This window comes from Neolamprologus brichardi, chromosome 12 (genome assembly GCF_056152115.1).
Source record: "Neolamprologus brichardi isolate AB-2024 chromosome 12, ASM5615211v1, whole genome shotgun sequence".
In the NCBI taxonomy this organism is placed as follows: domain Eukaryota; kingdom Metazoa; phylum Chordata; class Actinopteri; order Cichliformes; family Cichlidae; genus Neolamprologus; species Neolamprologus brichardi.
In genome coordinates, this window is record NC_142115.1 from 24,881,720 (window position 1) to 24,897,548 (window position 15,829).

Consider the following 15,829-nt stretch of genomic DNA (forward strand, 5'->3'; position numbering starts at 1 on the left):
TTCCAGTTGGAGTGACCCTCCAGTTCGCAGCAGTTTTGCTTCCACTCTCAGAGAAAGCAGAGAACCACATTGCCACGATAACAACCTGGACACTGATCGCAGATAGCATCATTTACTCAGACAAATAAGGGGGAATAAGCTCGAATTACTTAAAGTATACTTGGTAACTCTTATTATGTCTGGGTGGCCCACCAAGGTAAAATTTATCTGTGAGGAAACGCTTATCAATTTGTAGGTGAATTTTTATCTTAAATCAAGATGACTCTGCTCACAAAGTTGACCTTCATTAATGTCTTTAAGAATTGACTGGTACTAGTCTTATTATAATCAAAATTAATAATGGATAATGTATAATGCATGGACTGTGCACTAAAATAATTATACTTTGTAATGTGAAAATTGCACCGGCCGCAATGCTCCTGATGCATTCTTAATGCACATGTAGTTACAGAAGCACACAGTGTTTTGTGGTGCAGGATATTTACTTTGGACTGTAGATGGCAGTCTTGTTGTTCCCTATGCTGTTTTTCTAACCTAGTCATGAAAAGTCAGCCACCATACTACTAATGATTTCACGGATGGCACTTAAAATAAATTCTGTGCCAATTTAATATGACTGGTTTGTTAAAAGGAATTTTTAAAAATGTTTTTAATGTATTTGGAATAACACTAATAAATGTATTTTTTTATTCATATTGTAAATGGCTCGTTTTGTACTGAGGAGAGTGTTTAAAAAAAGGGAAACAAAATCTGTTAATCCCTTCGTTGAAAGGTTGAGCTCATAATGAAGGATTCATGTTATCAGTGTAGGCCTGGTTAGGCAACAGTTCATTATTCAGACTGAAAGTGACTCGGGTACTTCCTTTGAGACTGAAAAACACCTTTGGACGTGTGAAGCTGGGGTGCTTGAATTCTATCTGGGACAGAACAGCTCTTTGTACAGCTGAGATGACTGTCAGTGTTTCTATTAGGTGCGCTTCTCTTTATTCGGAAGGGTTTGTTTCTTTCTCAGTCAGTTTGACAGTGATTTCAGCACTGCTTGATCTATAATAAAAATAAGATGGAAAAAGATGCAGCCACAGACAAAGCAACAGAAATTCCTTGTACTGACATATTTTTTTGTAGATGTAATTTGACTGCATCAGCTTTAGCTACACTGAAACTATTTTGAAAGGTTTTACTCTCAGCTCAACCAGAACTTTTCACGGACAGAAAAAATAAATTCTGCTTTCTGTCTCTCCTTCTCTCCCTCCCCTCTTATGTTTTCCTTCAGATATATCCAGCTATGGATATGGACAGTGCCAGTTCAGTGGTGCTGCAGGCTTTAACCCAAGCTACCAGTCAGGACACAGCTGTGCTCAAGCCTGCGGAGGAGCAGCTCCGGCAGTGGGAGACCCAGCCAGGCTTCTACTCAGTCCTTCTGGTGAGGGGATGATATCAAAGAAGAGAAATAAAGTCTACATCAAAACCACTAAAACTAATAAATAAATATCTTAATGGGGTATTTTGTTGAAAGTTAGATGCCACCGGGTTTAATTTATCTGCTGAAACGTATCATTTTAGGGCTTCTTTGTTTTCAGATGGATGGAAATATTTCTCTCGGCATTAGAACAGGACACTGAGGAGCAAGATATATTCTGTTTTAACAGTTTGTCCAGTCACCTTCACATGAAAGTAACTAACAAGTTTTTTTTTCTTTTTTTAACCACATGAACTGTCAATATGCAAAAGCATGTGTGGTGACAAAGCTGGTCAACAATGCCAGGTTAAAAATCATAATGACAGCTGAATTTAATTCAGTTGCGTCAGTTTGTGGGTGCATCAGGTTCGCCAAGGGCTTTGTTACACCAAGTGGCACCTACCACTTGGTGTCTTTTCACCACAAAGCCCTTGTGGATCCTCACACATTTTTGTTTGCTGTCTAAACCATACAATACAATACAATGAGATGGATTTCACTTTCATCTCTCTGCATTTCGTAAATAAATTGGCGCAGGTTGTGTTCTGCAAGGCTAAGCTCGAATGATTATTACATTCATGGAACAGTTTATTATTTTCCTTTATATTTGCCAATAATACACTGTAGATTTGTGAGACAACACTGCATGCGATTTCCTTTTCACGTTGGAAGTCTCTCCGAAAATTTCTTTTGAAACAACTTCTCCACGATGTGAAATATAGTGAAATTAACGATAGCTTTTGTTGTCTGTCTCCTCTCGTAGTCCTGTTGCGTCTTAGACATGGGATATGTTACATTCCGGGTTTTACAGTGACATGATCTTATTATTCAAACATTGATGATATTTGTTGATGTTACAACAGTTACTGAATGAGCCATGCTTCTTGCACAATGAGTACTATCGGTGAGCTCTAACAGTACATCACGTAATATTAGATGCATTAGGTTAGACTTCCTCTTTTAACCGTATTAGAAGAAAACATTTTCACAGCTACTTTGATAATTTGCAAGATGACACCCTATTAGTAATGTGTAAGTTTGTAAAGACAGCTTTGTGAGGTGAGGTACACAAAGTAATTTGTTGTTAGCTTCTGATTATTCCGGTCTTTATTTTGGGGTGTTTTTATTTTTTATTTTATTTATTTTATTTTTTTTAAAGGCAGTAAATGTAGTTACCACTGTTGTGCTATGTGACTAAAAATGCTGAGCTCTCTCTCTTTGGAGAAGCATAAGGATAAATCCTCCTGATGATGATGCTGCAGGTATTGAATCTGTGCTGCAGTATTAAATTAATGATGACGCTGATGAAGGCTACAAGCGGAAACGTGCTGCTTAAGCAATAAAGGTCTTCTGTATACTCAGTATTGGGAAGGTTACTTTTAAAATGTATTCCACTACAGATACCAGAATACATACTCCAAAATGTATTTTGTAACATATTCTGTTACGTTACTCAATAAGAGTAACGTATTCTGAATACTTTGGATTACTTAATATATTATCAAATTACAACTACATGAAAGTACTATTGCTGTGTGATTTATTACTATTACTGAAGGCTACTCGCCATACCAATACCAACTAGATTTTTAAATCGTAATATAAAATGAGTAACAGTAGGTTGACATTAGGTAAGGCTGCACTTTTTGCAGCGATCTCGTATAGAAAACAGGTCCGCGGCTCCGAACCGTAGTAAAGGGACCTCTGACTAATTCGTTGGGTTCCGTGTCGGGCTCGTAGCCAAAAACTAGCTTTACTTTGTTGTTTGGGTCAAGTTTGCTAGCGAGAGACAGAGATGGGCGTTGAAAGGCTGCTCCACCAGAACTTATTGTTTCGGAGGAAAACACGAACACGGTGTACAGTCAAGTCTTAAGAACTTACTTAGAACTGGGCTACACTGCCCATGAGGCTACATTCTTTAGGGCTATGCCTGTAACACTCTACCTATTGCTTTCATATTGAATCATTTTTTGTACAATAATTTTTAATTATGCGGGCCGCAAGTGGGGGTGACATGGGGCATGAGATTGAGACACAGGCATTAGAGCTTCTTAATGTGTTTTGTTTGGGTTTCCACCGGCGTGGAATTACCAAAAATAGAGAGGGGACAGCCTAACATAGGAAAAGACCGCAGTGTAATCCTTTTAATTCAACAAAGTAACTGTATTCTGAATACCACCTTTTTAAACGGTAACTGTAATGGAATACTGTTACTCATATTTTGTATTTTAAATACGTAACGGCGATACATGTATTCCGTTACTCCCCAACACTGTGTATACTACAGGTGTTGCTGGATCTTCCATCTCTTTAGTAATCAGTTAACTCAGGAAAATAACTTTTAGACTTACCGGTCACATTGTTGGGTACAGCACTTAAACTGATGCTACTAACGTAAATACCTAATCAACAAATTATATGGCAGCAACTCAGTGCAATTAGGCATGTAGACATGACCAAGATGATCTGCTGAAGTTCAAACTCAATGTCAAAACAGGGAAAAAAAAGGTGATTTCAAGTGGCTTGGCATGGTTGTTGGTGCTAGACAGGCTGGTCCTAATATTTCAGAAACTTTGTAATATCCACTGAACAGCCGCTCTCTGGACAAAAATGCGTTGTTGCTGCCAGAGGTCAGGGGAGATGGCTTCACTGCTTCAAGCTAATAAGAAGACCACAATAACTCCACTTGTTACAATCAAGGTATGCAGAAGAGTATCTGAACACCCAATATGAAGGTGACACATTTGCCAGCTAAGAATAGGAACCTACAGCTCACACGACATCACCAAAATTGACAATAAAAGGTTGCCCCATCAGGGCTCGCAAAATTTTAAAATCTCTGGTAGCCCTTCGGGCAGGCATTCTTCCATTTTTGGTAGCCCAAAATAAATTTAAGTAGCCCGAATAAAAAATAAAGCAATTTTTTTATGTTTTGTTTCCGTTGCAATATTATACATTAAAGTATAATATTGTGACGAAATATTGTTACAAGAGAAACAAAATTAATCTCTCACCTCCAAAATTAATAAAAAAAAATTGTTAAAATACAAATCACAACAACTGTATAAAAATTACAAACATCAACTCAAATACTTGGTTCAAATTGAACAGAAATTTCTATGAACTTGTAAGAACTGTGTAGAACATGAATCAGTCTGTGTCAGATCCTGAATTTGAAATTTCCACTGAAGTCACGGGTAAGAAGTAAGTGGAACCAAGATCTAGGCCATTTGCTTTTTGAAGTTTGCAAAGACTGCTAAATTTTACCAATGGTAGTTCACTCTTTGCAACATAGCACGCTGTTCTAAACAGCTTTTTTAGGAGTTCTTGTTGTGCTTGGTTTATTTTTAGTATGTTTTTTGCAATTGCTGTTTGTTCTGGGAAAAATACTGCAGACTGGGCAATAATGCATTTCTTGCATTTCTCATGGGTTCTAATGGGGGCCTTTCTTAAAATGACTGGTCCCAGTAACAAAGGCGCTTGTCGACTCAGAAATCAAATGAAACTCACAACACACCTGGCAGAACATCATGTTATATAGCTCGTCGTATTCCAGCCACAGAAATTATTTTGTCCATGAAACCAAAAAAGCTGCACTTTCTTTTTGCCTCATAGTCTGATTTGTCATAACTTTTCCGTTTTGTGGTAAGCTTTTCTTTGGCTGCCCCTTCTTCACCCTGACCTGTCTTATTTGGCTCAGCAGAACTAAAATACCAGCGTAAATCCTGCTGCTTTTACACACGTACTTACATAACGGTCAGCGATTCTTTGCGCACTCAACCTCTCACATGTTTAATTAAGCTTGCTGCGAGAGATTTCACTTGTCATGTTTGAATAGTAAGCCAATGAGTGATAAGACGATGTCACAGTGCTGCTGCTCTCTACACACCGTTCGCGCGATCGCAAAATGAAACTGAAAGCAAAAACAAGCGCAAATTCAAACGCGATTTCAATATGTCACATATTGACAGTGGCTCACCGATGCCAATGACATAATTACTCAGCTACATTGGCGAAAGAATGCAAAAGCATAGACATATATTTTCCTTCCTATGATAGCCCGACGGGCAGGGCTGAGTTAGATTTTGGTAGCCCGACTGGAAAAATCGCTAGCCCCGGGACGTCGGGCTAGCGATTTTGCGAGCCCTGCCCATACTTTGGGCCCCTTAGTACCAATTGAGCATTGTTTAAACACCCGAGCCTACCTGAGTAATGTGGCTGGCCATCTCCATCTCTTTTTGACCACACTTTTTTTTGTGAAGGCTGTTTTCGTTGTCATTTCGTGATGGCTGCTTCCAGCAGGAGTAATGCACTCAAAGTCACAAAGGTCCAAAGATTTCTTTTGATATAGCACTGTACTTCAGTGGCCTTCAAAGTCATGAGATCGTAATCCAGCATAGCACCTGTTGGGTGTGGTGGAATGGGAGAGTCACATCATTGATGTACAGCCAACAAATCTGGTGCAACTGTGTGATACTGTTGTGTCTGAGGAATGGGGTCACGTTGTTGAAGCTGTGCCACAAAGAATTTAGGCAGTTCTGAAGTTTTTTGGTTTTTCCCAAGTGCTTTTTCAACAAAACAAGGGATTTTCAACATAGCATTTCTAAAAATACTAGTTTTCTTTATAAAGCATAAAATATTTGTATTTACACACATTAACAGAATTATTTAAGAAAAACTAAAAATTACCAGTGGCAATATTATCAGCTCTCTGGAAAACTAAACCTTTTATTGAGCACAAAGCACTGCTGTGAACTGATGTGTTTTAATGCTTGAAGCTTGTAAAATCAAGTTAAAACTGAAGGTTATCTTAAAAAACAGTATAAAAACTTGAGGAAAAAAATATGATACTAGAAACAAAAGAAATCCGATTAAACTTGAGAAATAGAATTGTTGGTGCTTACATATAAGAAGATGGATATACAAAGTTATCACAGCGTATAGTGTATAACTATTGAAAAATCGAAGAGAGAGCCACACAGTATAGAACAAACCTGACAGAGGTAGGAAGCAAAAGATTTGAAGGACTCTAAAAAAGACAACTAGTGAAAGCTGTGTCTAAAGACCCCAGAACAAGTGCCAAGACATTAGTGGATGACTAGCAAAGTGTCAAAGAAGACGATCCTGCACAGAAATGGACAAAGAAAGGTTTGCAACCTTGCAGGAAACGTGCGAGACTTGTTTAAAGCTACAACAAGTCACAGCGGGCTGTTACCCAGAAAAAAGGATACACAATACACAATTGTCTATTAGTAACAGGGAGGCTAATAGTAATAGTTGACCCTGGTAGTTTTTGTAAAATAATAACAAGCTGGTTTTTTGCATATCTCATATGTATAGGACCAACTACGAGATTTCCCTGAGGTTAGTTAGGACATAGAGAGTGATGGCGAGGCATAAAGTGCAAGTTCCTCCTGCATGGAGGTTTTTTTTTTTTTTTTTTGTTTGTTTTAAATTCCCCCCTAAATTATTGCTGTTCAGGGCATTCTCCAACAAGCTTGACTGAGAGAGCCGAGCATCTAACGATGTGTGAGACAGTTCTGTGAGCCTGTCTCTTCCTGGATGCAGTTCAGACTTGTGCCATTTTAAAAGTGATAAGTGAATGTTACCAGAGCCAGCCAAATAAGATTGTAACTTTTATGGAAAGGAAATAAATGTTGCTCATAAAACTGATGCATTCAGATGGCCTCGGATTAATGGAGGAGAATGCACATCAGAATGTGACTTTTGTTTCTCTCCTTTAATGGCCCATCATAATTGCAAGTGTAGGATGGCCAAGATGTTAACTTTGACCTTACATTGTAAAAATGTAAAAGTCATTTTCTTTTCTTTCGCGTGAACTTTTTTCTATATGGGTTTCTTAGTCTGGATAGACATAGGTACAAACTGTAGCATAATTGGTGGGGACATACAATCACAAGGTGGTTTATTATTACATTTGTAATACTGAAAATCACCACAAACTTTTTCTTTAACTCACTTTAAAAGCGTATGTGCTTTGATGTTTTTTGGAATTGGGGGCGTAGGGTCATATTGCTAGATCCATCTCAAAAATCCCATCTTGGGTCATCCTTAGCTTTGAGTTCAGTGTTATCTCTGGAGTCACAGATGATTTAAATTTTCACGAGATGTTCCTGATACCATGGTCCCTGGCAATTACGCCATGGTGTGCTGTGTGCGCGCTGTCTCATCTCATTTAGTATGATAGCGGTCTCTCTTAATCTCTCACCTCAGAGATGGTACAGAAGGTGTCAGTAAATAAAGAGCAAGGGAACCAAACCAGCTGAATTACTGTTTCAGAGAGGAATCTGATGAGGATTTTGTTTCTTTCTTAACTTGCATAGTTAAATAAAAAAACAGATGAATATTTTAGGTCTGCATTAAAGCAAAAGTAAAAGTTATGCTTTTTGAAAAATCATGTTGAAAAGTCATTTTATCTCCCAAACTTGAAAGGACTGTTTCCAATCTTTGATGTTACTGTTCTCTCTTTATGGAGCCTCTGCCTTTGCCGTGTAAGGAAGAATGATTTTACACAGTATTTTCTGTGGTTACGTTTTAAATCTCAGTGATTTTGGCATTTATGATAAGTAAAGCTGCATTAGTTTGGTCACTTGAGACATATTGTAACATAAAGTCAGTGTGACCTGGATTTTAATGGTGCTGTATCTTAAAGGGCTTGTAGCCATCAGAGTACTGTGCAGTCCTACTCATTTGAGCTAACAAGGCACTGTGAGCTGAGCTGATTATATGTTTCTTTCCCACAGAATATCTTCAATAACCACATGCTGGATGTGAATGTCAGGTGGCTTGCGGTTCTGTACTTCAAAAATGGCATCGACAGATACTGGAGGAGAGTTGCACCTCAGTAAGTGCTTGCTTGTGTCACGTTCTCTGCTGCTAATCAGCCTCTTTATTCTGCCTTTCCATTTTAGACCTTTTCTTTTCTCTCCTGCAGCTCATCGTTTCCTTTCTTGTCTCTTCCACTCCTGAAGCATGTCTATTCATCGGTCTTAATCTCTTTGCCTGATTTTGAGGCTTTATTTTCAAATCTTTTTGTTTCATATTTGCAGTTGCAATTTTCTGTTTTGTCACAGCCTCCATGTCCTCCATTTTCCCATTGTCTTTCCTTCACTAGTTTTAGCTTACATCTGCATTTCTCTCTCCACCACTTCTCACAGCTGCCATTTCCCCCCTTTTTTACCTTCTGTCCTGATTATTCATATCATTGTGATTTGATTTTATGCTCGGTTTATTCTTTTGTCTCTTTTGTCTGGTGTAAGATCGGATTTTAGTAGTCAAAACCTACAAATTTTCTTCGGGTACCTGTCTAGCTGGCTTTTGTAAGTTATGAATGGACATTTGCTGTTAAACTCACAGGAGAGGAGCTGGTTGGAGGTAATCGGTTCTACCTAAGCACTCGTGGCCACTCTTTGACCGCTTTGCATTGTTGCAGTTCATTTTTGTTGTTGTTCTAAGTTTGGTAAGTTTTCTGCTCTTACCAAAGTTGATTCACTCTTGTCAGTAGTTCTGTAAACTAAATGTTACTTGGTGGAGTGCTGTGGTCCGTGGATTATTGATGCGATTACTTTTGGACAATGCAATTTACCCAGGGGTTGGATAGTGTGTGACTCAGCACAGTTCATGTGGTGTCAGTGTATGAAGTGTAGGCAACATGACATAACATTTTTGTTACAGCAGCTTACAGTAATAGACTTTAACTGAATGAATTTAAAAATTGCTAAAAAAAAATAAATCTGTGAGTGTGTTGCCAGATTTAGTTAACTTGAGGTTTTGAAATACTTTGTCCAGGTGCATTTACAATAGTTATTGTTTTTAAGTCATTAGTAAAGCCAAGTTTTTGCGTCAGTCCTTTAAATAAGCAATTATTGAACAGCAAGCCTTGGATTTTTGTCTCACTTTCTGAAGGGACTTTTAGTTACAGTACGATAGAGTAGTAGATGATGATAAATAGTTTTAACAAGTCATTGTTAAAAAAGCTAATGCCCATTTCCATCCAAAATGGTACAGGCCGCACCAACTCGGCTCTGTGTCCTGGCTCATTTTAGCACGACTGTGCCACTTGGAGCTAATAGTGCCGTCATCAGTGTTAATGTAACACATGTGCTGCAGCCCAGAAATTCTCCTATGAAAAAGGTCAACTTCCTTTTTAATGGACTTAATGAAAAAGCCTAAATTAAGATGGTACAAATGTAAAAGGTAAAGCAGATTTACAATCAAATAATAATCAAATATTAAAACTACAGAGAGGAATACAGTTAAAAATATGACATTAATGGATAATACAGTAATTTACCTGTTTACAATTACCCGCTCTGATCAACAGATGTTCCAGTGACTTCAAAAACTTAAAGCTGAAGAATTCTTACTTAACCTAATGTTAAACTGATAAATCTATTTGTTACATTTATGGCATCCCTGGTGTACTGTCAGCTTTGGGAAAACCGCTGACCTCGATGCAACCAGAACCAACATTGTACAAATGAAAAGGACGTTTATGCAGAACCGGGTGATTTACATTTTTAGTTGGAAATCGGTTGATTTAGCTGAATTGTTATGATGAGTTAATTTTATGGAGTTGTACTATAGTGTGCTCTAGTTTGACAAATGAATGAATAAATATTGTTAAAGTAGGATTTAAGTAATTTGCTTGTAAAATCACTTAAATTACTTGTAAAACAATAGAAAGCTGGCCTATATTCTCCACTGTTGCTGAGGGAGCAACTCACTTGAGCAACCTGCAGTTGCTAGAGAGGTTTTTACACCAAATCTGCTTTTTGTTCTGCATTTATTCAAATGCATTTTTGAAAATACATCTCCCTGCAACATATTATGTGGCTGGAAACACCCACATAATAGCCAGAACAACCTAATAAAATTTGGAGTTGAGTGTTTCCCTTTCAGGAAATTTTCAGTCTGTGCATTGTGTTAAATCTTTTTCTGTCTCTCACTTGGTTGATATTTTTCGCCCTAAAATCATCAGATTTTCTAGCTCCTTGCAGACTTACAAGGACAAAATGCGGCTCAGAAGCATACTTGCTTACGTTAATATATCTTTTAATCTTTCATCCTGTATTTCTTTAAAGCTTGCCTCACCCCCGTATTCCCAAAATATGTGTGTGTAGCAAATCTTGTATTACTAATTTGCAATCTCCCTGCAAGTAATTTGACTTCCACCCATCTCGCTTCTCTTTCTGCCACGGGTTACAGCATGAGTCACTCCTCACGGTTCTTCAAATCAGATGCTTTCAATGTGCCTAACTTCAGCAGCAGCTGAATTTGAACAGCATAAAACAACATATTTTCTTGCATATTCACACAAATTGTGACTATTTTGCGACCTCCAAAGTATATCTGGTTTGGAGGACAGCAGGTTTATTCAAAGTTTACTAATTAATTAATGCATTTCACAGGATCTTCACTTAATAATGTAACACATTTAATTGATTTTAATAAATCCCTTACCAAGTTGGCTATTTTGTCATATTCATTATTGCCATAATATTAAAGTCTGTGATTTGCACGTCTAGAATCCAAATTGAGATAATAGGGGTCTCTTAGGATATGTGCTGCATTCAACAATGCCAGGGCGGCTGGCACTCGCTCCTTGTAATGCGACATGGTGGCTCAGTAGTTGGCATTCTCGCCTTCAGCTAGAAAATTCTGGGTTTAACACTTGGTCCTGTTTTATTGTGGATAATTTGAATGAATATTCCTGCACACTACAGTCTGATTACTGTGTCTAAGATCAAAATAAATTCAATAAATCTGCAACATGAGGTACATGAATAAAGACATTGTGCAAAAAAGTAACAGTTTATCTATGTTAGGTCTACAATTAATGTGCAGTAGTATGCAAAAGTCTTGAGCCACTCCTCATTTCTTCATATGCAGTGATTTATTGAAAGGTTCAAATATGCATGGAAGTACTGTATGGAAGGTCAGTATTTGAGATGACCACCTTCTTCATCACAGTCTCTCCTCTTATGCAAGCTTTCTTATGATATCTTCAAGTAGTTTTAACGAATAGTTTTCAAACTTCTTAAAGGACATTCAAAGCTCTTCTTTGGATCTTGGTTGCCTTTGGTTTCATTTACTATCAAGATGATCCCACACTGCTTAAATAATGTTGAGGTCCGGGCTCTGGGGATGCCAGTAAGTGTCTTATTACGTCTATTGTGTTATTTTAAATTTATTTATTTTTTATATATCCAGGAATGTTTTTACTACATTGGCAGGGTGTTTGGGATCATTGTCATGTTGAAAAATGAAGCTGTTGCCAATCTGATGCTTTCCATATGGTACTGCATGATTCTTAAGAACATGTGCAAGAACGTCTGGCTGCTTGGAAGTGAGAAAGGAAAGGTGGTTTAAGGTTTTTGCGCAGTACTGTGAAAGCAAAATTACTGTGGGGCAAGATTCTTTTAAAGTAATACTGAAATACTGTACTCATTTATCTATAGACATTTTCAAATGTGTCTGTTTTTCTATATTAAGTGCTGCCTTTGTCTTTTTGTCAGCTTTATTGTTTCATCTCTCTTGACCTCTCTACTTCCTCTGAACAGCTTTTTGATTGGTTTGTTCGCAGTGCATTATCAGAAGAGGAGAAGACGTCATTGCGTGCTGGTCTAATCACAAACTTCAACGAGCCTGTCAATCAGGTGAGCAGGGAAAAAGGAGAAGGAAATAAACATGTTTGATCATTGTATACTGATGAATAAAACACTGATTTTGATTGAAGTGCTTTTATCAAAACCAGATAAGTTACAAAGGATCTGACTGACAGCATTAAGATTTTTTAGGCTGTCACAATGTGACTCCATAGAATGAGATTTGAAAGTGATGAAAGCTGCTAATTTTGCATACTGGGACTTTATTTGATGTTGAAGTTTCTCGATAGACATTTTTTTTGGGGGGGCTGTGTGGGGAAGGTTATAACAAACAAATAATTCAGGAGTCAAGCAGCGTAATACATCTGTCTGAGGGGACGTGGAACTTGGCCCTAAATGATGGCCATCCATCTTGGTTTCTACAGGTTGTATGTCCCTGTGGGACAGCTCTCGAACATCAGGACTGATCGGGTCCATATGGCAAGCAATGAATACGATTTGGACACCATATGTCTCTCTAGTCACAGCCTCTCGTGGAGTCCAAATTTCATGAGGGTGCTTTATGCTTGTGCATGAGAGAGTGAGTGTAACTTGTGTACAAATTGACTTACTGATGCTTGTGAGGATGCAAATTTAAATACTTAACTGTGTACTGCAAGACGTTCTGAGATAAATCTTTTATACAACCACAAGAGCAAGGTTTTCACATTAAAAAAAATTTCCATTACGTCTTGAGGTATAAAGTGTCCTTTTCATTTTGAGCTTGAAATTAATCTCGAAGTATTTAGTGTCTTACCGGCAGTTTGTGTTGGAGTAATGAGTAGACTTGAGCGATATTTGCTCAACTGTTGGGCTCAGTGGAAAGCCAATAAAAAAAATATGAGAAGTGAAGCTGTTACCAGATTATGTGATGCACATTGCAGATATAGCTCAGGCACAAGCACTCTATTTTAAAAATCAACTTAATCCATGCAACTGATTCCCTATCTGTCACCAGATGCATGTACTGTGTACACTGTGTTGATTGTAAAAGTTTGATATTCTGTGTCGTATTTGTTCGAGCTACTTATTTTTAAAAGAGAACCACGTAATAAAATTCCCATCAAGTTTGCTCCACCTTCTGCTGTGTTTATGCTTTGCCCCTGGTCAACTTCTCTTTCCTGCATGTATTTTTTTTTTTTCCAACAGATAGCAACCCAGATCGCAGTACTGATAGCCAAGGTGGCCCGTCTGGACTGCCCCAGGCAATGGCCAGAGCTCATCCCCATTCTGCTCGAGTCTGTGAAGGGTCAGGATGGCCTGCAGCAGCACAGAGCGCTGTTAACCTTCTATCATGTCACCAAAACTCTAGCATCCAAACGACTGGCGCAGGACAGACGGCTTTTTCAGGATGTAAGTCCACAATATTAGCTGGTCCAGTGTTGATACAAAATTCTATTACAACCTTTTTGTTCTCCATTGCTTTTTATTCTTATTTGTATTCTTATTCTTATTCTTAGTGGGGTTTTTTTTTTTAGCTGTGTTTTGCTCTTTATACATCAGTGGTATATACCTGAATAAAAGGTTATGTTAGGTAAACAGTGAAACCTTCTGGATTTTTATACGTTGCAGGTTGCAGCCTCCTGCTCTCTGCAATATAACTTTTTTTGTTTGTTGCTATTTTTTTCCTCCTTCAGAAGATTTTGAAAAAGAATAGATGAATACTAAGATTATCCTGAGACTTGCGTTGTTTTTTTCCCCTCCAGTTTTAGGTTTTTGTCTTTAGGAGATGCTGTTTAGCTTCTGTTAGAAGCATGTTAAATACAAGATTTAAAGTAAAAATATTCCCTGATCATACATGACTCAAGCATGGTTGACTTGTTTAGAAATGGTTATTAGCATTTCCGTGTCTTTGTTGATATTGCGTTGAGACAAATGAACTTTTGAGTAAGTATTTCTGGTATTTCTGGTGAATATAGCGTATATTATACAATATTTTTCTTTCATGCTTGATTTAAATTTGAGTTTAAAAAAAAGGCCATTTGTGGAGAGAAGGATTTTAGAGGAATGAGATGATCAAGCAGAGGGAAGATGGAGACAAACAGAGGGTGAAAGGACATGAGAGCAGTGGCTGAGACCAAATAGTTGGATCCCAGGCAGAGGCGTCCTGTATGCCAAAATTTCTGCCCTTAGGCAACACAAGAAACAAAGGCAGCCTGAGCCCCATTAAACAGCGCACTCATTTAATGATGCACTGATGACTTTGACACTGAATCTCCTCTCTTCCTCTTCTCCTCTTTTCTCCTCTCCTCCTCTCTTCTTCTAATAATCATGTGTATACTTATTCATACAAACATTTTGCTTATGCTGTAATTATATTCTCAGATAGTAATTGGATAGTAATTCTAAGACTGGTAACGCTGCTTATTTCATTGGGATCCGGTTTAGTTCGGCAGTGTGAAAGATTACAAAAAAGTATTGTAGTGTTGGAGGGCCATTAGGGAGAGGATTAATTCAAAAATCGGGTTCGCCTTAGGGCCTTACAGACCTATACTTAAAGGCACCTTAATAGTTTTTAATTTTTTTTTGTTCTTTTTGATTCATGGGGTAGAAAATGCAAATGGCAAGGATGTACTAGTTTTTTTACACAGATGTAGCACAGTGAGGAATAAAAAGGGGGATTAGACGGTAGATTACAATGCATCTGTCGACTGGAGTAGGTTGTTATATTTTTTTGAATGTCTGTAACATTTGGAAACTGTGTATTGACGCCTTGATGCGATTTACCTGTTGTGCATTCACAGAATGTAATGAAACTGTAAAAACTCATATAAATAGCGTATTAGTCTACTGAAACACCAAGACTGAGGAAGTCATGAGAACAATATGAAGTTGTTTTCTGAACTTGGCTCATCACTTTTAGGCTCCATGGGTTGGATTAGTCTGGGATGTGAGGAATGGAAAACGACAAGCTGTAGAGAAATCTCTCCGAAGAAGAAACTTGCCAATCTTGCGGTTTCTCTAAAGAATATATCAAAGCCTATGCTGTGCTGTCAAAGTAGGGATTTCTCTTTGAACAGCCGAACATCAACTTAACCACTGATTCTCAGATTTTTCCCACTTGACTCTTGAGTGTTACCAAGAGCGCAAAGTTCCTCTGGCTAGAAGTTGCTTGCTTTCCTTGTTTGATATATGGTGTTCACAATTTTCCACAGAGTAATTTTAATATGGGTTTCTTGTTTATCTTAATCAAATAGCAAGCACTTGACTGTTATCCCACTGCAATGTTATTGTCAATTTTGAATAGTTAATGAGATTTAATGGTTAGAATCCCCCCCCCCCCCCCCCCCCCCCCCCCCCTTACACTTACTCTCTTCCTTTGGCAGATTTGTTGGATGTTTTAAGCAGACATTGTCACACTTGGCTGATAGAACTGAGTGCTTTTTATCTACCTTTGATGATCTTGTTTTGCATCTACAGGATGCTGCTATCATGGAGGGGGAAAGTGTAATTGGTTTGAGCCCAAATAATACTGAGACTATAATTGGAAGTTCATTTGGAGCTAAATTAGACCTGTTATTCACAGGTCCATCTTTCCTTCCTGTTTGTTTGAGTGTATCACCAGCAATTGAGTTTCTGATGTTCCACGTAGGGACGCGGCGATTTAATAGCCGCTCTCCAACAACGACCTTGTTGTCACCATATCAACCAATAAAATAACATTTTCAGATGTCAGTGGCCGATGTTTACCTGTAGTCACATT

General features: G+C 38.0%; 1 protein-coding gene across 1 annotated transcript in view; it reads left to right on the plus strand.

Moving 5' to 3' along the window:
- ipo11 (importin 11) overlaps positions 1–15,829 on the plus strand; it is a 117,525-nt gene that overhangs the window by 5,346 nt on the left and 96,350 nt on the right. The window contains exons 2-5 of the mRNA XM_006789810.2: positions 1,274–1,423; positions 8,224–8,324; positions 12,066–12,138; positions 13,276–13,479. Of these exons, the coding sequence (XP_006789873.1) occupies positions 1,286–1,423; positions 8,224–8,324; positions 12,066–12,138; positions 13,276–13,479 (516 nt within the window). The 5' untranslated portion in view covers positions 1,274–1,285. The remainder of the gene's footprint in view (positions 1–1,273; positions 1,424–8,223; positions 8,325–12,065; positions 12,139–13,275; positions 13,480–15,829) is intronic.